At 45.3% G+C, this 24,549-nt stretch overlaps 1 protein-coding gene across 1 annotated transcript in view; it reads left to right on the top strand.

Moving 5' to 3' along the window:
* The window catches only part of LOC138528239 (zinc finger protein 850-like), a 160,025-nt gene extending 141,833 nt beyond the window's left edge, over positions 1–18,192 (top strand). The window contains exon 7 of the mRNA XM_069639695.1: positions 14,652–18,192. Coding sequence (XP_069495796.1) covers positions 14,652–15,919 — 1,268 coding nt within the window. The 3' untranslated portion in view covers positions 15,920–18,192. The remainder of the gene's footprint in view (positions 1–14,651) is intronic.
* Positions 18,193–24,549: the final 6,357 nt, after the last annotated feature.

Genomic DNA, 24,549 nt, shown 5'->3' with positions numbered 1-24,549 from the left:
TATGTGAATGGTTTGAGTGCTAATGACACTAGCCTGAGTGCAGGTATTTTAATGGTATGAATGCTAATGCCACTAGCCTGAGTGCAGTTATGTGAATGGTATTAATGCTAATGACACTAGCCTGAGTGCAGGTATGTGAATGGTGTGAATGCTAATGCCACTAGCCTGAGTGCAGGTATGTGAATGGTGTGAATGCTAATGCCACTAGCCTGAGTGCAGGTATGTGAATGGTGTGAATGCTAATGCCACTAGCCTGAGTGCAGGTATGTGAATGGTGTGAATGCTAATGCCACTAGCCTGAGTGCAGGTATGTGAATGGTGTGAATGCTAATGACACTAGCCTGAGTGCAGTTATGTGAATGGTATTAATGCTAATGACACTAGCCTGAGTGCAGTTATGTGAATGGTGTGCGTGCTAATGACACTAGCCTGAGTGCAGGTATGTGAATGGTGTGAATGCTAATGCCACTAGCCTGAGTGCAGGTATGTGAATGGTGTGAATGCTAATGACACTAGCCTGAGTGCAGTTATGTGAATGGTATTAATGCTAATGACACTAGCCTGAGTGCAGGTATGTGAATGGTGTGAATGCTAATGCCACTAGCCTGAGTGCAGGTATGTGAATGGTGTGAATGCTAATGCCACTAGCCTGAGTGCAGGTATGTGAATGGTGTGAATGCTAATGCCACTAGCCTGAGTGCAGGTATGTGAATGGTGTGAATACTAATGACACTAGCCTGAGTGCAGTTATGTGAATGGTGTGCATGCTAATGACACTAGCCTGAGTGCAGGTATGTGAATGGTGTGAATGCTAATGACACTAGCCTGAGTGCAGGTATGTGAATGGTGTGAATGCTAATGACACTAGCCTGAGTGCAGGTATGTGAATGGTGTGCATGCTAATGACACTAGCCTGAGTGCAGTTATGTGAATGGTGTGCGTGCTAATGACACTAGCCTGAGTGCAGGTATGTGAATGGTGTGAATGCTAATGACACTAGCCTGAGTGCAGGTATATGAATGGTGTGAATGCTAATGACACTAGCCTGAGTGCAGGTATGTGAATGCTGTGAAGGCTAATGGCACTGGCCTGAGTGCAGGTATGTGAATGGTGTGAGTGCTAATGACACTGGCCTGATTGCAGTTATGTGAATGGTGTGAATGCTAATGACACTAGCCTGAGTGCAGGTATGTGAATGGTGTGAATGCTAATGACACTAGCCTGCGTGCAGGAATGTGAATGCTAATGCCACTAGCCTGCGTGCAGGTATGTGAATGGTGTGCGTGCTAATGACACTAGCCTGCGTGCAGGTATGTGAATGGTTGAATGCTAATTCCACTAGCCTGCGTGCAGGTATGTGAATAGTTTGAGTGCTAATGGCACTAGCCTGAGTGCAGGTATGTGAATGGTGCAAGTACTAATGACACTAGCCTGAGTGCAGGTATTTGAATGGTGTGAATGCTAATGACACTAGCCTGAATGCAGGTATGTGAATGGTGTGAATGCTAATGACACTAGCCTGAGTGCAGGTATGTGAATGGTATTGACACTAGCCTGCGTGCAGGTATGTGAATGGTTTGAGTGCTAATGACACTAGCCTGAGTGCAGGTATTTTAATGGTATGAATGCTAATGCCACTAACCTGAGTGATGGTATGTGAATGGTTTGAGTGCTAATGACACTAGCCTGAGTGCAGGTATATGAATGGTGTGAATGCTAATGACACTAGCCTGAGTGCAGGTATGTGAATGGTGTGAATGCTAATGACACTGGCCTGAGTGCAGGTATGTGAATGGTTTGAGTGCTAATGACACTAGCCTGAGTGCAGGTATGTGAATGGTTTGAATGCTAATGCCACTAGCCTGCGTGCAGGTATGTGAATGGTGTGAGTGCTAATGACACTAGCCTGAGTACAGGTATGTGAATGGTGTGAGTGCTAATGACACTAGCCTGAGTGCAGGTATGTGAATGGTGTGAATGCTAATGACACTAGCCTGCGTGCAGGTATGTGAATGCTATTGTCACTAGCCTGCGTGCAGGTATGTGAATGGTTTGAGTGCTAATGACACTAGCCTGAGTGCAGGTATTTTAATGGTATGAATGCTAATGCCACTAGCCTGAGTGAAGGTATGTGAATGGTGTGAGTGCTAATGACACTAGCCTGCGTGCAGGTATGTGAATGCTATTGACACTAGCCTGCGTGCAGGTATGTGAATGGTTTGAGTGCTAATGACACTAGCCTGAGTGCAGGTATTTTAATGGTATGAATGCTAATGCCACTAGCCTGAGTGAAGGTATGTGAATGGTTTGAGTGCTAATGACACTAGCCTGAGTGCAGGTATGTGAATGGTTTGAGTGCTATTGACACTAGCCTGAATGCAGGTATGTGAATGGTGTGTGTGCTAATGACACTAGCCTGAGTGCAGGTATGTGAATGGTGTGAATGCTAATGACACTAGCCTGAGTGCAGGTATGTGAATGGTTTCAGTGCTAATGCCACTAGCCTGAATGCAGGTATGTGAATGGTGTGTGTGCTAATGACACTAGCCTGAGTGCAGGTATGTGAATGGTGTGAATGCTAATGCCACTAGCCTGAGTGCAGGTATGTGAATGGTGTGAATGCTAATGCCACTAGCCTGAGTGCAGGTATGTGAATGGTGTGAATGCTAATGCCACTAGCCTGAGTGCAGGTATGTGAATGGTGTGAATGCTAATGACACTAGCCTGAGTGCAGGTATGTGAATGGTGTGAATGCTAATGACACTAGCCTGAGTGCAGTTATGTGAATGGTATTAATGCTAATGACACTAGCCTGAGTGCAGTTATGTGAATGGTGTGCGTGCTAATGACACTAGCCTGAGTGCAGGTATGTGAATGGTGTGAATGCTAATGCCACTAGCCTGAGTGCAGGTATGTGAATGGTATTAATGCTAATGACACTAGCCTGAGTACAGGTATGTGAATGGTGTGAATGCTAATGCCACTAGCCTGAGTGCAGGTATGTGAATGGTGTGAATGCTAATGCCACTAGCCTGAGTGCAGGTATGTGAATGGTGTGAATGCTAATGCCACTAGCCTGAGTGCAGGTATGTGAATGGTGTGAATGCTAATGCCACTAGCCTGAGTGCAGGTATGTGAATGGTGTGAATGCTAATGCAGCTAGCCTGAGTGCAGGTATGTGAATGGTGTGAATGCTAATGACACTAGCCTGAGTGCAGTTATGTGAATGGTATTAATGCGAATGACACTAGCCTGAGTGCAGTTATGTGAATGGTGTGCGTGCTAATGACACTAGCCTGAGTGCAGGTATGTGAATGGTGTGAATGCTAATGCCACTAGCCTGAGTGCAGGTATGTGAATGGTGTGAATGCTAATGACACTAGCCTGAGTGCAGTTATGTGAATGGTATTAATGCTAGTGACACTAGCCTGAGTGCAGGTATGTGAATGGTGTGAATGCTAATGCCACTAGCCTGAGTGCAGGTATGTGAATGGTGTGAATGCTAATGCCACTAGCCTGAGTGCAGGTATGTGAATGGTGTGAATGCTAATGCCACTAGCCTGAGTGCAGGTATGTGAATGGTGTGAATACTAATGACACTAGCCTGAGTGCAGTTATGTGAATGGTGTGCATGCTAATGACTCTAGCCTGAGTGCAGGTATGTGAATGGTGGGAATGCTAATGACACTAGCCTGAGTGCAGGTATGTGAATGGTGTGCATGCTAATGACACTAGCCTGAGTGCAGTTATGTGAATGGTGTGCGTGCTAATGACACTAGCCTGAGTGCAGGTATGTGAATGGTGTGAATGCTAATGACACTAGCCTGAGTGCAGGTATGTGAATGGTGTGAATGCTAATGACACTAGCCTGCGTGCAGGAATGTGAATGCTAATGCCACTAGCCTGCGTGCAGGTATGTGAATGGTTTGAGTGCTAATGACACTAGCCTGAGGGCAGGTATGTGAATGGTGTGCGTGCTAATGACACTAGCCTGCGTGCAGGTATGTGAATGGTTGAATGCTAATTCCACTAGCCTGCGTGCAGGTATGTGAATAGTTTGAGTGCTAATGGCACTAGCCTGAGTGCAGGTATGTGAATGGTGCGAGTACTAATGACACTAGCCTGAGTGCAGGTATTTGAATGGTGTGAATGCTAATGACACTAGCCTGAATGCAGGTATGTGAATGGTGTGAATGCTAATGACACTAGCCTGAGTGCAGGTATGTGAATGGTATTGACACTAGCCTGCGTGCAGGTATGTGAATGGTGCGAGTACTAATGACACTAGCCTGTGTGCAGGTATTTTAATGGTATGAATGCTAATGCCACTAACCTGAGTGAAGGTATGTGAATGGTTTGAGTGCTAATGACACTAGCCTGAGTGCACGTATATGAATGGTGTGAATGCTAATGACACTAGCCTGAGTGCAGGTATGTGAATGGTGTGAATGCTAATGACACTGGCCTGAGTGCAGGTATGTGAATGGTTTGAGTGCTAATGACACTAGCCTCAGTGCAGGTATGTGAATGGTTTGAATGCTAATGCCACTAGCCTGCGTGCAGGTATGTGAATGTTGTGAGTGCTAATGACACTAGCCTGAGTACAGGTATGTGAATGGTGTGAGTGCTAATGACACTAGCCTGAGTGCAGGTATGTGAATGGTGTGAATGCTAATGACACTAGCCTGCGTGCAGGTATGTGAATGCTATTGACACTAGCCTGTGTGCAGGTATGTGAATGGTTTGAGTGCTAATGACACTAGCCTGAGTGCAGGTATTTTAATGGTATGAATGCTAATGCCACTAGCCTGAGTGAAGGTATGTGAATGGTTTGAGTGCTAATGACACTAGCCTGAGTGCAGGTATGTGAATGGTGTGAGTGCTAATGACACTAGCCTGCGTGCAGGTATGTGAATGCTATTGACACTAGCCTGCGTGCAGGTATGTGAATGGTTTGAGTGCTAATGACACTAGCCTGAGTGCAGGTATTTTAATGGTATGAATGCTAATGACACTAGCCTGAGTGCGTCCTGGTATGTGCGTGCTAATGACACTAGCCTGAGTGCAGGTATGTGAATGGTGTGAATGCTAATGACACTAGCCTGAGTGCAGGTATATGAATGGTGTGAATGCTAATGACACTAGCCTGAGTGCAGGTATGTGAATGCTGTGAAGGCTAATGGCACTGGCCTGAGTGCAGGTATGTGAATGGTGTGAGTGCTAATGACACTGGCCTGATTGCAGTTATGTGAATGGTGTGAATGCTAATGACACTAGCCTGAGTGCAGGTATGTGAATGGTGTGAATGCTAATGACACTAGCCTGCGTGCAGGAATGTGAATGCTAATGCCACTAGCCTGCGTGCAGGTATGTGAATGGTGTGCGTGCTAATGACACTAGCCTGCGTGCAGGTATGTGAATGGTTGAATGCTAATTCCACTAGCCTGCGTGCAGGTATGTGAATAGTTTGAGTGCTAATGGCACTAGCCTGAGTGCAGGTATGTGAATGGTGCGAGTACTAATGACACTAGCCTGAGTGCAGGTATTTGAATGGTGTGAATGCTAATGACACTAGCCTGAATGCAGGTATGTGAATGGTGTGAATGCTAATGACACTAGCCTGAGTGCAGGTATGTGAATGGTATTGACACTAGCCTGCGTGCAGGTATGTGAATGGTTTGAGTGCTAATGACACTAGCCTGAGTGCAGGTATTTTAATGGTATGAATGCTAATGCCACTAACCTGAGTGATGGTATGTGAATGGTTTGAGTGCTAATGACACTAGCCTGAGTGCAGGTATATGAATGGTGTGAATGCTAATGACACTAGCCTGAGTGCAGGTATGTGAATGGTGTGAATGCTAATGACACTGGCCTGAGTGCAGGTATGTGAATGGTTTGAGTGCTAATGACACTAGCCTGAGTGCAGGTATGTGAATGGTTTGAATGCTAATGCCACTAGCCTGCGTGCAGGTATGTGAATGGTGTGAGTGCTAATGACACTAGCCTGAGTACAGGTATGTGAATGGTGTGAGTGCTAATGACACTAGCCTGAGTGCAGGTATGTGAATGGTGTGAATGCTAATGACACTAGCCTGCGTGCAGGTATGTGAATGCTATTGTCACTAGCCTGCGTGCAGGTATGTGAATGGTTTGAGTGCTAATGACACTAGCCTGAGTGCAGGTATTTTAATGGTATGAATGCTAATGCCACTAGCCTGAGTGAAGGTATGTGAATGGTGTGAGTGCTAATGACACTAGCCTGCGTGCAGGTATGTGAATGCTATTGACACTAGCCTGCGTGCAGGTATGTGAATGGTTTGAGTGCTAATGACACTAGCCTGAGTGCAGGTATTTTAATGGTATGAATGCTAATGCCACTAGCCTGAGTGAAGGTATGTGAATGGTTTGAGTGCTAATGACACTAGCCTGAGTGCAGGTATGTGAATGGTTTGAGTGCTATTGACACTAGCCTGAATGCAGGTATGTGAATGGTGTGTGTGCTAATGACACTAGCCTGAGTGCAGGTATGTGAATGGTGTGAATGCTAATGACACTAGCCTGAGTGCAGGTATGTGAATGGTTTCAGTGCTAATGCCACTAGCCTGAATGCAGGTATGTGAATGGTGTGTGTGCTAATGACACTAGCCTGAGTGCAGGTATGTGAATGGTGTGAATGCTAATGCCACTAGCCTGAGTGCAGGTATGTGAATGGTGTGAATGCTAATGCCACTAGCCTGAGTGCAGGTATGTGAATGGTGTGAATGCTAATGCCACTAGCCTGAGTGCAGGTATGTGAATGGTGTGAATGCTAATGACACTAGCCTGAGTGCAGGTATGTGAATGGTGTGAATGCTAATGACACTAGCCTGAGTGCAGTTATGTGAATGGTATTAATGCTAATGACACTAGCCTGAGTGCAGTTATGTGAATGGTGTGCGTGCTAATGACACTAGCCTGAGTGCAGGTATGTGAATGGTGTGAATGCTAATGCCACTAGCCTGAGTGCAGGTATGTGAATGGTATTAATGCTAATGACACTAGCCTGAGTACAGGTATGTGAATGGTGTGAATGCTAATGCCACTAGCCTGAGTGCAGGTATGTGAATGGTGTGAATGCTAATGCCACTAGCCTGAGTGCAGGTATGTGAATGGTGTGAATGCTAATGCCACTAGCCTGAGTGCAGGTATGTGAATGGTGTGAATGCTAATGCCACTAGCCTGAGTGCAGGTATGTGAATGGTGTGAATGCTAATGCAGCTAGCCTGAGTGCAGGTATGTGAATGGTGTGAATGCTAATGACACTAGCCTGAGTGCAGTTATGTGAATGGTATTAATGCGAATGACACTAGCCTGAGTGCAGTTATGTGAATGGTGTGCGTGCTAATGACACTAGCCTGAGTGCAGGTATGTGAATGGTGTGAATGCTAATGCCACTAGCCTGAGTGCAGGTATGTGAATGGTGTGAATGCTAATGACACTAGCCTGAGTGCAGTTATGTGAATGGTATTAATGCTAGTGACACTAGCCTGAGTGCAGGTATGTGAATGGTGTGAATGCTAATGCCACTAGCCTGAGTGCAGGTATGTGAATGGTGTGAATGCTAATGCCACTAGCCTGAGTGCAGGTATGTGAATGGTGTGAATGCTAATGCCACTAGCCTGAGTGCAGGTATGTGAATGGTGTGAATACTAATGACACTAGCCTGAGTGCAGTTATGTGAATGGTGTGCATGCTAATGACTCTAGCCTGAGTGCAGGTATGTGAATGGTGGGAATGCTAATGACACTAGCCTGAGTGCAGGTATGTGAATGGTGTGCATGCTAATGACACTAGCCTGAGTGCAGTTATGTGAATGGTGTGCGTGCTAATGACACTAGCCTGAGTGCAGGTATGTGAATGGTGTGAATGCTAATGACACTAGCCTGAGTGCAGGTATGTGAATGGTGTGAATGCTAATGACACTAGCCTGCGTGCAGGAATGTGAATGCTAATGCCACTAGCCTGCGTGCAGGTATGTGAATGGTTTGAGTGCTAATGACACTAGCCTGAGGGCAGGTATGTGAATGGTGTGCGTGCTAATGACACTAGCCTGCGTGCAGGTATGTGAATGGTTGAATGCTAATTCCACTAGCCTGCGTGCAGGTATGTGAATAGTTTGAGTGCTAATGGCACTAGCCTGAGTGCAGGTATGTGAATGGTGCGAGTACTAATGACACTAGCCTGAGTGCAGGTATTTGAATGGTGTGAATGCTAATGACACTAGCCTGAATGCAGGTATGTGAATGGTGTGAATGCTAATGACACTAGCCTGAGTGCAGGTATGTGAATGGTATTGACACTAGCCTGCGTGCAGGTATGTGAATGGTGCGAGTACTAATGACACTAGCCTGAGTGCAGGTATTTTAATGGTATGAATGCTAATGCCACTAACCTGAGTGAAGGTATGTGAATGGTTTGAGTGCTAATGACACTAGCCTGAGTGCACGTATATGAATGGTGTGAATGCTAATGACACTAGCCTGAGTGCAGGTATGTGAATGGTGTGAATGCTAATGACACTGGCCTGAGTGCAGGTATGTGAATGGTTTGAGTGCTAATGACACTAGCCTCAGTGCAGGTATGTGAATGGTTTGAATGCTAATGCCACTAGCCTGCGTGCAGGTATGTGAATGTTGTGAGTGCTAATGACACTAGCCTGAGTACAGGTATGTGAATGGTGTGAGTGCTAATGACACTAGCCTGAGTGCAGGTATGTGAATGGTGTGAATGCTAATGACACTAGCCTGCGTGCAGGTATGTGAATGCTATTGACACTAGCCTGTGTGCAGGTATGTGAATGGTTTGAGTGCTAATGACACTAGCCTGAGTGCAGGTATTTTAATGGTATGAATGCTAATGCCACTAGCCTGAGTGAAGGTATGTGAATGGTTTGAGTGCTAATGACACTAGCCTGAGTGCAGGTATGTGAATGGTGTGAGTGCTAATGACACTAGCCTGCGTGCAGGTATGTGAATGCTATTGACACTAGCCTGCGTGCAGGTATGTGAATGGTTTGAGTGCTAATGACACTAGCCTGAGTGCAGGTATTTTAATGGTATGAATGCTAATGCCACTAGCCTGAGTGAAGGTATGTGAATGGTTTGAGTGCTAATGACACTAGCCTGAGTGCAGGTATGTGAATGGTTTGAGTGCTATTGACACTAGCCTGAATGCAGGTATGTGAATGGTGTGTGTGCTAATGACACTAGCCTGAGTGCAGGTATGTGAATGGTGTGAATGCTAATGACACTAGCCTGAGTGCAGGTATGTGAATGGTTTCTGTGCTAATGCCACTAGCCTGAATGCAGGTATGTGAATGGTGTGTGTGTTAATGACACTAGCCTGAGTGCAGGTATGTGAATGGTGTGAATGCTAATGCCACTAGCCTGAGTGCAGGTATGTGAATGGTGTGAATGCTAATGCCACTAGCCTGAGTGCCGGTATGTCAATGGTGTGAATGCTAATGCCACTAGCCTGAGTGCAGGTATGTGAATGGTGTGAATGCTAATGACACTAGCCTGAGTGCAGTTATGTGAATGGTGTGCGTGCTAATGACACTAGCCTGAGTGCAGGTATGTGAATGGTGTGAATGCTAATGACACTAGCCTGAGTGCAGGTATGTGAATGGTATTAATGCTAATGACACTAGCCTGAGTGCAGTTATGTGAATGGTGTGCGTGCTAATGACACTAGCCTGAGTGCAGGTATGTGAATGGTGTGAATGCTAATGCCACTAGCCTGAGTGCAGGTATGTGAATGGTGTGAATGCTAATGACACTAGCCTGAGTGCAGTTATGTGAATGGTATTAATGCTAATGACACTAGCCTGAGTGCAGGTATGTGAATGGTGTGAATGCTAATGCCACTAGCCTGAGTGCAGGTATGTGAATGGTGTGAATGCTAATGCCACTAGCCTGAGTGCAGGTATGTGAATGGTGTGAATGCTAATGCCACTAGCCTGAGTGCAGGTATGTGAATGGTGTGAATGCTAATGCCACTAGCCTGAGTGCAGGTATGTGAATGGTGTGAATGCTAATGCCACTAGCCTGAGTGCAGGTATGTGAATGGTGTGAATGCTAATGACACTAGCCTGAGTGCAGTTATGTGAATGGTATTAATGCTAATGACACTAGCCTGAGTGCAGTTATGTGAATGGTGTGCGTGCTAATGACACTAGCCTGAGTGCAGGTATGTGAATGGTGTGAATGCTAATGCCACTAGCCTGAGTGCAGGTATGTGAATGGTGTGAATGCTAATGCCACTAGCCTGAGTGCAGGTATGTGAATGGTGTGAATGCTAATGCGACTAGCCTGAGTGCAGGTATGTGAATGGTGTGAATGCTAATGCCACTAGCCTGAGTGCAGGTATGTGAATGGTGTGAATACTAATGACACTAGCCTGAGTGCAGTTATGTGAATGGTGTGCATGCTAATGACACTAGCCTGAGTGCAGGTACGTGAATGCTAATGACACTAGCCTGAGTGCAGGTATGTGAATGGTGTGCATGCTAATGACACTAGCCTGAGTGCAGTTATGTGAATGGTGTGCGTGCTAATGACACTAGCCTGAGTGCAGGTATGTGAATGGTGTGAATGCTAATGACACTAGCCTGATTGCAGTTATGTGAATGGTGTGAATGCTAATGACACTAGCCTGAGTGCAGGTATGTGAATGGTGTGAATGCTAATGACACTAGCCTGCGTGCAGGTATGTGAATGCTATTGACACTAGCCTGCGTGCAGGTATGTGAATGGTTTGAGTGCTAATGACACTAGCCTGAGTGCAGGTATTTTAATGGTATGAATGCTAATGCCACTAGCCTGAGTGAAGGTATGTGAATGGTTTGAGTGCTAATGACACTAGCCTGAGTGCAGGTATGTGAATGGTGTGAGTGCTAATGACACTAGCCTGCGTGCAGGTATGTGAATGCTATTGACACTAGCCTGCGTGCAGGTATGTGAATGGTTTGAGTGCTAATGACACTAGCCTGAGTGCAGGTATTTTAATGGTATGAATGCTAATGCCACTAGCCTGAGTGAAGGTATGTGAATGGTTTGAGTGCTAATGACACTAGCCTGAGTGCAGGTATGTGAATGGTTTGAGTGCTATTGACACTAGCCTGAGTGCAGTTATGTGAATGGTGTGCGTGCTAATGACACTAGCCTGAGTGCAGGTATGTGAATGGTGTGAATGCTAATGCCACTAGCCTGAGTGCAGGTATGTGAATGGTGTGAATGCTAATGACACTAGCCTGAGTGCAGTTATGTGAATGGTATTAATGCTAATGACACTAGCCTGAGTGCAGGTATGTGAATGGTGTGAATGCTAATGCCACTAGCCTGAGTGCAGGTATGTGAATGGTGTGAATGCTAATGCCACTAGCCTGAGTGCAGGTATGTGAATGGTGTGAATGCTAATGCCACTAGCCTGAGTGCAGGTATGTGAATGGTGTGAATGCTAATGCCACTAGCCTGAGTGCAGGTATGTGAATGGTGTGAATGCTAATGCCACTAGCCTGAGTGCAGGTATGTGAATGGTGTGAATGCTAATGACACTAGCCTGAGTGCAGTTATGTGAATGGTATTAATGCTAATGACACTAGCCTGAGTGCAGTTATGTGAATGGTGTGCGTGCTAATGACACTAGCCTGAGTGCAGGTATGTGAATGGTGTGAATGCTAATGCCACTAGCCTGAGTGCAGGTATGTGAATGGTGTGAATGCTAATGCCACTAGCCTGAGTGCAGGTATGTGAATGGTGTGAATGCTAATGCGACTAGCCTGAGTGCAGGTATGTGAATGGTGTGAATGCTAATGCCACTAGCCTGAGTGCAGGTATGTGAATGGTGTGAATACTAATGACACTAGCCTGAGTGCAGTTATGTGAATGGTGTGCATGCTAATGACACTAGCCTGAGTGCAGGTACGTGAATGCTAATGACACTAGCCTGAGTGCAGGTATGTGAATGGTGTGCATGCTAATGACACTAGCCTGAGTGCAGTTATGTGAATGGTGTGCGTGCTAATGACACTAGCCTGAGTGCAGGTATGTGAATGGTGTGAATGCTAATGACACTAGCCTGATTGCAGTTATGTGAATGGTGTGAATGCTAATGACACTAGCCTGAGTGCAGGTATGTGAATGGTGTGAATGCTAATGACACTAGCCTGCGTGCAGGTATGTGAATGCTATTGACACTAGCCTGCGTGCAGGTATGTGAATGGTTTGAGTGCTAATGACACTAGCCTGAGTGCAGGTATTTTAATGGTATGAATGCTAATGCCACTAGCCTGAGTGAAGGTATGTGAATGGTTTGAGTGCTAATGACACTAGCCTGAGTGCAGGTATGTGAATGGTGTGAGTGCTAATGACACTAGCCTGCGTGCAGGTATGTGAATGCTATTGACACTAGCCTGCGTGCAGGTATGTGAATGGTTTGAGTGCTAATGACACTAGCCTGAGTGCAGGTATTTTAATGGTATGAATGCTAATGCCACTAGCCTGAGTGAAGGTATGTGAATGGTTTGAGTGCTAATGACACTAGCCTGAGTGCAGGTATGTGAATGGTTTGAGTGCTATTGACACTAGCCTGAATGCAGGTATGTGAATGGTGTGTGTGCTAATGACACTAGCCTGAGTGCAGGTATGTGAATGGTGTGAATGCTAATGACACTAGCCTGAGTGCAGGTATGTGAATGGTTTCAGTGCTAATGCCACTAGCCTGAATGCAGGTATGTGAATGGTGTGTGTGCTAATGACACTAGCCTGAGTGCAGGTATGTGAATGGTGTGAATGCTAATGACACTAGCCTGCGTGCAGGTATGTGAATGGTTGAATGCTAATTCCACTAGCCTGCGTGCAGGTATGTGAATGGTTTGAGTGCTATTGACACTAGCCTGAATGCAGGTATGTGAATGGTGTGTGTGCTAATGACACTAGCCTGAGTGCAGGTATGTGAATGGTGTGAATGCTAATGACACTAGCCTGAGTGCAGGTATGTGAATGGTTTCAGTGCTAATGCCACTAGCCTGAATGCAGGTATGTGAATGGTGTGTGTGCTAATGACACTAGCCTGAGTGCAGGTATGTGAATGGTGTGCGTGCTAATGACACTAGCCTGCGTGCAGGTATGTGAATGGTTGAATGCTAATTCCACTAGCCTGCGTGCAGGTATGTGAATAGTTTGAGTGCTAATGGCACTAGCCTGAGTGCAGGTATGTGAATGGTGCGAGTACTAATGACACTAGCCTGAGTGCAGGTATTTGAATGGTGTGAATGCTAATGCCACTAGCCTGCGTGCAGGTATGTGAATGGTTTGAGTGCTAATGACACTAGCCTGAGTGCAGGTATGTGAATGGTGTGCGTGCTAATGACACTAGCCTGCGTGCAGGTATGTGAATGGTTGAATGCTAATTCCACTAGCCTGCGTGCAGGTATGTGAATAGTTTGAGTGCTAATGGCACTAGCCTGAATGCAGGTATGTGAATGGTGTGAATGCTAATGACACTAGCCTGAGTGCAGGTATGTGAATGGTATTGACACTAGCCTGCGTGCAGGTATGTGAATGGTTGAATGCTAATGACACTAGCCTGAGTGCAGGTATTTTAATGGTATGAATGCTAATGCCACTAACCTGAGTGAAGGTATGTGAATGGTTTGAGTGCTAATGACACTAGCCTGAGTGCAGGTATATGAATGGTGTGAATGCTAATGACACTAGCCTGAGTGCAGGTATGTGAATGGTGTGAATGCTAATGACACTGGCCTGAGTGCAGGTATGTGAATGGTTTGAGTGCTAATGACACTAGCCTCAGTGCAGGTATGTGAATGGTTTGAATGCTAATGCCACTAGCCTGCGTGCAGGTATGTGAATGGTGTGAGTGCTAATGACACTAGCCTGAGTACAGGTATGTGAATGGTGTGAGTGCTAATGACACTAGCCTGAGTGCAGGTATGTGAATGGTGTGAATGCTAATGACACTAGCCTGCGTGCAGGTATGTGAATGCTATTGACACTAGCCTGCGTGCAGGTATGTGAATGGTTTGAGTGCTAATGACACTAGCCTGAGTGCAGGTATTTTAATGGTATGAATGCTAATGCCACTAGCCTGAGTGAAGGTATGTGAATGGTTTGAGTGCTAATGACACTAGCCTGAGTGCAGGTATGTGAATGGTGTGAGTGCTAATGACACTAGCCTGCGTGCAGGTATGTGAATGCTATTGACACTAGCCTGCGTGCAGGTATGTGAATGGTTTGAGTGCTAATGACACTAGCCTGAGTGCAGGTATTTTAATGGTATGAATGCTAATGCCACTAGCCTGAGTGAAGGTATGTGAATGGTTTGAGTGCTAATGACACTAGCCTGAGTGCAGGTATGTGAATGGTTTGAGTGCTATTGACACTAGCCTGAATGCAGGTATGTGAATGGTGTGTGTGCTAATGACACTAGCCTGAGTGCAGGTATGTGAATGGTGTGAGTGCTAATGACACAAGGCCAATTTCCAGATTTAGCAAGACAGATGAAACCTAACATTTTACTGTTATTCCTTGTTTGCAAAATATAGTTTCAGATTTGCCTTTAATATAACCTTTGAACTTTCTTTCAATTAGAGGCTGTTTTCAGAAGTAAATTGACAAAAATTGATCAGGAAGAGTTTACAAGGTTTCTGAAGTCACGTCTGAGATCACGAAAAGCAAAGGAGAAGGTCATCAGTTATTCAGAATTGGAGGAAACCAGCAAAAAGCAGCGCAAGGGACGGAGGAAAGGAACCAATAAACTGCATAGCACTGCTCAAATCATTAAATCGGAGGTGAATTTCAATGGAGCAACACACTCCACTGCACAGGGAGATGAACCAAAGTCCCAAGAAAAGATTTACACGTGCACTGAATGTGGAAAATGTTACACGTATCTCTCATCATTCCATAATCACCGGAGGACGCATACAGGGGAGAAACCATATATCTGTACCATATGTGGAAAGAGGTTTACTCAGTTATCCACCCGGATCAAACACCAGCAAGTACACACAGGGGAGAAACCATATAAGTGTAGCGAGTGTGGGAAGTGTTTTGGCTCCTCCTCTCACATGCTCAGACACCAACTAATCCACACAGGAGAGAAACAGTACGAGTGCAAGGAATGCGGGAAGAGGTTCAACCAGTCGTCTCATCTGTTAAATCACCAACAAATACACATTGGTCAGAAACAGTACAAGTGCAAGGAGTGTAATAAGAATTTTAGCCATATATCCACCCTGACTATACATCAGCGGAAGCACACAGGAGAAAAACCATTCTCTTGTTTGTTTTGTGGAAAATGTTTTGGTGACTCGTCATCACTGAGTACACACCGGCGAACACACACAGGTGAGAAGCCATACAAGTGTAATGAATGTGGAAAGAGGTTTAGACAGAAATCATGCATAGACAGACATCATCGTACACACACTGGAGAGAGACCATATACATGCGGTGACTGTGGGAAGACATTCCGGCAGTCCTCTCAGCTGACAGCCCATCAAAAGATACACACTGGGGAAAAGCCGTTTGCTTGTCTCACATGTGGCGATTGTTTCACCCATAAAGCATCCTTAATCAAGCACGAGCGAACACACACTGGGGAGAAGCCCTTTCCTTGTGGTGTCTGTGGAAAGGGCTTCACTGATAAATCTTCCCTCGTGAAACACCAGAGAACTCACACTGGTGAGAGACCATACACATGCACTGTATGTGGAAGGCGTTTTAGAAATAAGTCAGCGGTTGTTAAACACCAGGCAGTCAAGCACACAGAAGACAAACCCTACACGTGTGGTTACTGTGGAAAGGGGTTCCGCCAACCCTACTACGTGATTAGGCACCAACGTATACATAAATGATGGGAAAAACACAAGCAATTCTAAGTAACTAACTCCAGATACCTCCAAAACATGGTACTGTGAAATCAAATATGCACTGGAACATTCCCACGTGTAATAGGTTCTTTTTATTTCTTGCACATGACTAGATAGGGTGAGCCTGCAACCAAGGGGTGCAGATGATTTGCATCAGGGCTAGCTTGATGCCTCATCATTGAACTTTCCAGCTCTGGCTGATGGAAGTCATTGTCCAAAACATCTGACAAACCAAAGGTTGCGGATCCCTTGTCAGCACTATTCTTTTCTGTTTTATTCCACGACCAGTTCTGCACAGGCTTGTTTGACTGGGTGAAGACACAGCATAATCTCTGCCTGTTCAGGCCTGCTCTAGATTTTAGGGTTCGGAATTGAGGGGAGCTGGGAGCTATTTAGCTCCTGCTTGTAGCCAAGAAGAGCCTGGTTAGCTTGACACAAACGGCTATGAGTAGTTACGTTTGGCTCTCCAAGCCAACTGATGGCGAACAAACACCCATTTTTTTTAAATTTTCTTTTTTTTATTTATTTGATTTATATTTCAGGTGAACCTGTAATTTTATCAAAGAAAGTCTTGAGAATTTGTTTTTGAAATAGTTTTCCTTTTCAGGTTCTTCTACAAAAGGTGTCTAGGGTCTTTCTAAAAAGGCTTTCCACAGATCAAACACTAGGTGGATATTGAGGTTGTCGCGCGATTTGGCCAATTAGCTCGCTGCAAGAAAGTTGCCTGATTTAACGGATGGTCTCGTTGATCTGTGTGAAAGCCAGTTCAACAAGGGTCGCCATGGCGACCGTCCACCGTGTGGATTCTCCAGATATTAATCTTTTCCACATATCGTCTTCCTGGGCCAACAGGGGGTTCATAATCAGTGGTAGCAGATAAATGATTCTGTTTTGTTTTGTGCAGGGACACGTTGGCACCAGGTGCCTGAGAGTTTCCATGTGTGTTTATATAGTCTGCAGGTTCGGTTTTCCACCATGCCTCGAATTGCGAGTATTTCTTTTGTCTGCAGTATGTTGAGTCTCGATTTCATGAACAGCAGTCTTTTTTTCTTTTCTGGGAATTTGCTGACATACTTGATTGGCACTTTCAGTTTATTGAACGTGGGCGGCAGGTGTTGTAACAGTTTGTTGTCAGCTGCTGCCTGCAACGTCATGATCCAGTCCCTCAAGTTTGCGTTTGATTTTATCCGGATTTTCTTTTAGATCTGTTTCTGTACATGATATATCCGATAGACTTTCTTCTCTGATTTTGGCACAAAGACCCATTTGAATTTACGTCAAACTGCATTTGGGACAATCTGTAAATAAACATTAGGACACATCTATAAGACATTTGAAGCTTAAGGGGTCATTAATAAATGGGCATAATGATACGTTTGCATATTATATGGAAGTTAGATTTGCGAGACGCGATACACTAGCTCCTGGTCACTGCTTAATGCTGGACACCCAAGAGCTGCTTCTAGCTCCTGCTTACTCAACCTTAATTTCAAGCACTGAGATGGTGAATTTCTGATGCATTGTAAGTGTATACATTCCTTGAACTGCTCTGTACCTGGATAATATGTCATTCTAGTATGAAACTTGATTTGAATCTAATAATTACATTACAATAAAGTGATATTCATATATCAGCTTATCAAGATTGTTGCTTGTGTTAAAAATGAGATAGGTTACTGCACAGAAGAGACTGGAGCCCACATTTCTGCTGCCTAGTGATGGAGAAGCTCATTGGTTGACCCTTAGAGGTGCTCTTGCAAAGGATGCCTATCTGCGCTAGAAGCATGCACCAGAAGGCTAGTTTGGGCAAGGAGGCAGTAAGATCTCCTGACCAGGGATGCATGGTTTCCCACTAGAAATATCTGCAGAAGTTAAGTGAGTGACCTCACTAGCAATTATAACTCAAGAAATGGACAAAGGTCCCATCCAAGCATTGTGTTCTAATGTAACAGTAATGCTCTGCTGCGCTTTCCAGGGGAGGACTTTGGCGGTAGAAGGTTAGAATTACTGCAATGGTTACTTGGTTGCAAATGTTTTTCACAGTGCCAGAAATATCAATAATAAACGAGTCTGTGCAGGAATATATTCAAATCCGAATGGTAGGAATCGAGTGAATTCAATTTGAACAGATCCCCTGGAGTTTTAGAGATGAAATTGTATCCAAGAAGGGTAGTTACGTGGAATTTATACTTTTATAAATTAACTTATGTTACTAATGTGTATTTTGAAAGAACCATTAAATCCCTTTTTCAATGTTTTGTTCTGTGAATTTCATGGGCTTTGTTAAGATATATGAGCTGTGCGCAGTAATCCATGTGGTACATTAGACAGGGCACACACAAGAATTGTGTGCTCTCTACATTCAACACAGAGCAAACCGAACATGATGCTGTGTGTTTAGCATGGGCAAGACATGCCCTGTCCATGCTAAAGCACCCTGACTAGGACCATGCCTGTTACACAGTGCACTTAGGACCTCACCTAACACCTTACCTTTTCACAAGATTGGGTGCACACTTCACTCATAATGGCTCCTTTAACCCTGACTGTATTCTGCATCTGCCATTTACTGGCACGCACTAGCACTATAACATGTTAACACCTCATGCTGAACACATACTGCATCTAGCGATGGACTTCAGAGCACCGTATCCAACATGGTGGATCTTTCAGATAACGTCAGCCAATCAGAGGCTTGTTTTAGCGTTTGAATTGATGTTCTACTTCAGGGACAAAGGATATAACATCTACACATTTAATTTTTTCCACAATTTATTGGAGACACTGAACATTTATCCTCCATTCCATGAATAGTGTCTTTCTAGACCAGGCTCTAATTGCACAATAAACCTGTGCTGGCCGTGTAATGTTTTTGTGTGGCTATTCCTTTGACCCAATTGTTTAATTTTTGCCAAACTTGGCATGAGGATCTTGATTGGTTTTATCTTGAGTGTTGTGCAGATTCATCAAAGATGGCCATAGTTAGGATCCACTGGAAAAGTCCATTTGTAATTGATCACAGAATGAGAATTGATCAAAGGATGAGCTCTAGCCGTAGAGGTGGTGTTTCAGAGATTCTAATAGCACCCTGTATAAAACCTAAAAGAACACTCGTAACAGACCATCAAAATGAAGTTTCCCTTCTCAGTGTTTTCTTGTTATCATTACTCCAAGCAACCAGTATAAAACCTAAAAACATTTATTACAGACCACCAAAATGAAGTTTCCCTTCCCAGTGTTTACTTGTAAACATTTCTCCACGCACCAGTATAAAACCTAAAAGAACACTCGTAACAGACCATCAAAATGAAGTTTCCCTTCTCCGTGTTTACTTGTAAACATTTCTCCATGCAACCAGTATAAAACCTAAAAACATTTATTACAGACCACCAAAATGAAGTTTCCCTTCCCAGTGTTTACTTTTTATCATTACTCCACGCAACCAGTATAAAACCTAAAAATATTCATTACAGACCACCAAAATGAAGTTTCCCTTCCCAGTGTTTACTTGTTAAAATTACTCCAAGCAACCAGTATAAAACCTAAAAATATTCATTACAGACCCCCCAAAATGAAGTTTCCCTTCCCAGTGTTTACTTGTAAACATTTCTCCACACAACCAGTATAAGTGGAGATGTTTTTTCCTAGGATATTTTCTTTTTTAACTAATTAAAGGAGCTGCTTGGCTTGAACTTTGTGAGATGTCTTTGGAAATATGTTACTGTATTTGCAATCCCTATTCTCTGTAACCACGATAATTCCTAGGTCACAGAGTTTGTTTGCGCACACCAGAAACCCTGCGGCACTTGTTGTTCATTGGAGACAGGCCTCAGCTGCTCATGTGATTAGAAATCAAAATGTGTTCTTTTTTACATTTCATATTTTACCATTGTCATGAAATAGATCGGTCACATGTTTGCCTATACTTTTAATAGCATACTTAATCCTCATTTCGAGAATAATGCAAATACATTCCTCCAACGGAGTGAAATAGCCCTTAGCAACTTTGAATTTCATAGCCTGTAAATTGCTACCCTTTACAACCCCAAAACAATTTCACAGCATTATATAATAGTAAGGCTTACGTGCAAGACTCTATTAGTGTTGATTACCATTTCTGTGCGCAAATCGTTTACGGCTTCAGGCCTTACTGTGATTTTTACATTATGATGAAAGAAGAGAAGAAGATTCAGTGCCTGTACTATTGACTTTTGATCAATGCAAGTATTGCTGCAAAATCCCATGTTTATACACAATACAAGGAGCAGAGAGAATTTACAAAAGTCGGTATTGTGTATTTGTTGGATCCCATGTGTAGCCCCATGTCATTGGGGTCACATTGCTGCGGGACTGGGTTTTGCTCAAACAGCGCTTTCAATACTAAACATGCTGAAATGGGATTCTCACCTTACGCCTGTATAAGGCCAGATAAAGGTCCTCCTGATGAGGATGGGCCGGGTGGAAAAGCTGGAATGGGATTCTCACCTTACACCTGTATAAGGCCAGATAAAGGTCCTCCTGATGAGGATGGGGGGTGGGAAAACTGGAATGGAATTCTCACTCTACACCTGTATAAGGCCAGATAAAGGTCCTCCTAAAGAGGATGGGTTGGGTGGAAAAACTGGAATGGAATTCTCACCGTACACCTGTATAAGGCCAAATTAAGGTTCTCCTGAGGAGGATGGGCCGGGTGGAAAACCTGGAATGGGATTCTCACCTTTCACCTTTATTTACATTTATATAAGGCCAGATAAAGGTCCTCCTGAGGAGGATGGACGGGGTGGGAAAACTGGAATGGAATTCTCACCCTACACCTGTATAAGGCCAGATAAAGGTCCTCCTGAGGAGGATGGGCCAGGTGGAAAAACTGGAATGGAATTCTCACCCTACACCTGTATAAGGCCAGATAAAGGCAAGTTGCACTCATGTAGCAAACCATCGCAAGGTGATGGCACCTTTCAAACCCACTACCACTGGAAACAGATATGGACAACACCCCACCAAGATGATGGTGTCAAGTATTGGTATCAATAGTTATCTATCAATAAACACATGCACTTGTGAAAACGCCATGCACGCACATCTATTGGGGATCCAAACACCAGTCAGAGCCAGGGCAGGTCATATATGTAGATATTAGGATTTTATTTTTTTTACCGTGGATGAAATGTTTGCGACCGAAATGACTGCTTGAGAAACGTACATTATACAAAATTATTCGTACATTTCCATCCATGGTAAACAACCCCAAATCTATACAAACACTAACCCCCGCCCACAACCCCAACCACACCCCCAACACACCCCCACCCCTCTACTTACCTTTAATTCCGACGCGCTGTGTCCCTGCAACGCTGGTTCCCTCACTTTTGTGATCGGGAACCGGCACTGCAGGGTCCTTTTCTTTTCTTTTTTCGATTGGATCAGCTGCGGGTATGTCCCCGGCAACCCCTGCTCACTATACTGTAACTAGAACCTTTTTTTCTTCTTTTTTTGTTACAACAAAATGTCCTACAAACAATTACTCAGTAGGACATTTAGTAGTATCTATTTTAGAACTTTTGGTGGTGTGGGCCATTTGGATTCATTCATTTTGACCGAATCCAATATTAGCATCCATATTGCGACTGTTTTCTGCTGTGGCTTCCTCTGGGTGCACACAATGCTGGCCCGATCTAGCAGAAATGAATGGAGCTGCACGCCAAGGTCAGGGGCTCTCCTTACTCCTCTGGCAGACAAGCCTGTCGAAGGTCAGGGGCTCTCCTTACTCCTCTGCAGACAAGCCTGTAGAAGGTCAGGGGCTCTCCTTACCCCTCTGGCAGACATGCCCGTAGAAGGTCAGGGGATCTCCTTAGTCCTCTGGTGAGATGCCGTAGAACATCAGGGGCTCGTCTTACTCCTCAGGCACACATGCCAGTAGAAGGTCATTGGCTCTCCTTACTCCTCTGGCAAACATGCTTGTAAAAGGGCATGTGCTCTCCTTACTCCTCTGGCAGACATGCCTGTACAAGGTCAGGGGCTCTCCTTATTCCTCAGGAAAACATGCCTGTACAAGGTCAGGGGCTCTCCTTACTCCTCTGGCAGACATGCCTGTATAAGGTCAGGGGCTCTCCTTACTACTCCTCTGGCAGACATGCATGTAGGTTGGACCTTGTGTAGTTGATCCTCATTGAGGATTGTTACCAAGGGCGACCTAGATTGACTGAGGCGACTGGAGCACAAAGTTAGCCAAAACATGCACTTTGTTGCAAAATGACACCACGTTTTCTAGTTAGTACAAAACACATTGTAAAACGTTAACAGAGCAGCGAATGATCTAAGGTAGCGCTAGAATAATGTAAAGATGTGTTGACAAATGTACTCCTGAATCATGAGACTGGGGGTTCGAATGTCAGAAATTAGATGAATGCACATGATATGAGGAAGCTATCAATCTGGGCATCGGGAGAGTCGGGGGAGGCTCAGGTCCTTGTCATGACAGTGGCTAAGCAGGTGTTCCTCCAGAACTGAACGCAGTCATGGGAGGAGGCTCTCCGTACGGTGTTTCCCTTTCACTTTCCGATGTTCCAGCACCTGCTCGAGTCACGATAGGTTCAGGGCCAGGAAAGCAGAAAAGCACTGAGCATGCCTGAGAGATAGGCAGAAGATGCAGAACAATGTGGGAAGGATTGAAGCTGGGATAAAGGCTGCCAGAAGCAGGAGCCAGAAGCTGCTTAGGTGCCTGGGACTAGGAGTCTGTAGAAGATCAAGAGACTGGCTATATCAGGGCGTGAAAAGATCAGAATCCCAGGTAAGATCAGGAGCCCAGGTGATAAATGAAGCCTGTGGAAGACCAGAATCCAGGGAACACTCGGGGACGGACGACGGGCACCTGAAGATCCCGCGCCAGAGGAAACTTAGGTGCCTGGGACTAGGAGACTGGAGAAGGTCAAGAGACTGGCTATATCAGGGCTTGAAAATATCAGAATCCCAGGTAAAACCAGGAGCCCAGGTGATAAATGAAGCCTGTAGAAGACCAGAATCCAGGGAACACTCAGGGGACGGGTGACGGGCACCTGAAGATCCCACGCCAGAGGAAGCTTAGGTGCCTGGGACTAGGAGTCTGGAGAATATCAAGGGACTGGCTATATCAGGGCTTGAAAAGATCAGAATCCCAGGTAAGATCAGGAGCCCAGGTGATAAATGAATCCTGTGGAAAACCAGAGTCCAGGGAACACTCGGGGGACGGCCGACGGGCACCTGAAGATCCCATGCCAGAGGAAGCTTAGGTGCCCGGGACTAGGAGTCTGGAGAAGATCAAGAGACTGGCTATATCAGGGCTTGAAAAGATCAGAATCCCAGGTAAGATCAAGAGCCCAGGTGATAAATGAAGCCTGTGGAAAACCAGAGTCCAGGGAACACTCAGGGGACGGGTGACGGGCACCTGAAGATCCCACGCCAGAGAAAGCTTAGGTGCCTGGGACTAGGAGTCTGGAGAAGATCAAGAGACTGGCTATATCAGGGCTTGAAAAGATCAGAATCCCAGGTAAGATCAGGAGCCTAGGTGATAAATGAAGCCTATAGAAGACCATAATCCAGAGAACAATCAAGAGAAGGGCGACGGGTACCTGAGGATCCCATGCCAGGGGAAGCTTAGGTGCCTGGGACTAGGAGTCTGGAGAAGATCAAGAGACTGGCTATATCAGCGCTTGAAAATATAAGAATCCCAGGTAAGATCAGGAGCCCAGGTGATAAATGAAGCCTGTAGAAGACCAGAATCCAGGGAACACCTGGACGGGCGATGGGCACCTGAATATCCCACGCCAGAGGAAGCTTGGGTGCCTGGGACTAGGAGTCTGGAGAAGGTCAAGAGACTGGCTATATCAGGGCTTGAAAAGATCAGAATCCCAGGTAAGAGCAGGAGCCCAGGTGATAAATGAAGCCTGTGGAAGACCAGAGTCCAGGGAACACTCCGGGGACGTGCAACGGGCACCTGAAGATCCCACGCCAGAGGAAGCTTAGGTGCCTGGGACTAGGAGTCTGGAAAAGATCAAGAGACTGTCTATATCAGTGCTTAAAAAGATCAGAATCCCAGGTAAGATCAGGAGCCCAGGTAATAAATGAAGCCTGTGGAAGACCAGAGTCGAGGGAACACTCAGGGGACGGGCGACGGGCACCTGAAGATAACACGCCAGAGGAAGCTTAGGTGACCGGGACTAGGAGTCTGGAGAAGATCAAGAGACTGGCTATATCAGGGCTTGAAAAGATCTGAATCCCAGGTAAGATCTGGAGCCCAGGTGATAAATGAAGCCTGTAGAAGACCAGAATCCAGGTAACATTCAAGAGAAGGGCGACGGGCACCTGAAGATCCCACGCCAGAGGAACCATAGGTGCCTGGGACTAGGAGTCTGGAGAAGATCAAGAGACTGGCTATATCAGAGCTTGGAAAGATCAGAATCCCAGGTAAGATCATGAGCCCAGGTGATAAATGAAGCCTGTGGAAGACCAGAATCCAGGGAACCCATGGGACGGGCGACAGGCACCTGAACATCCCATGCCAGAGGACGCTTAGGTGCCTGGGACTAGGAGTCTGGAGAAGATCAAGAGACTGGCTATATCAGGGCTTGAAAAGATCA

Source organism: Ambystoma mexicanum, chromosome 7q (assembly GCF_040938575.1).
Source record: "Ambystoma mexicanum isolate Mex_15411 chromosome 7q, UKY_AmexF1_1, whole genome shotgun sequence".
Classification (NCBI taxonomy): domain Eukaryota; kingdom Metazoa; phylum Chordata; class Amphibia; order Caudata; family Ambystomatidae; genus Ambystoma; species Ambystoma mexicanum.
Note: the sequence above shows the minus strand (reverse complement) of the source record. Positions and strands in the feature narration are given on the sequence as shown.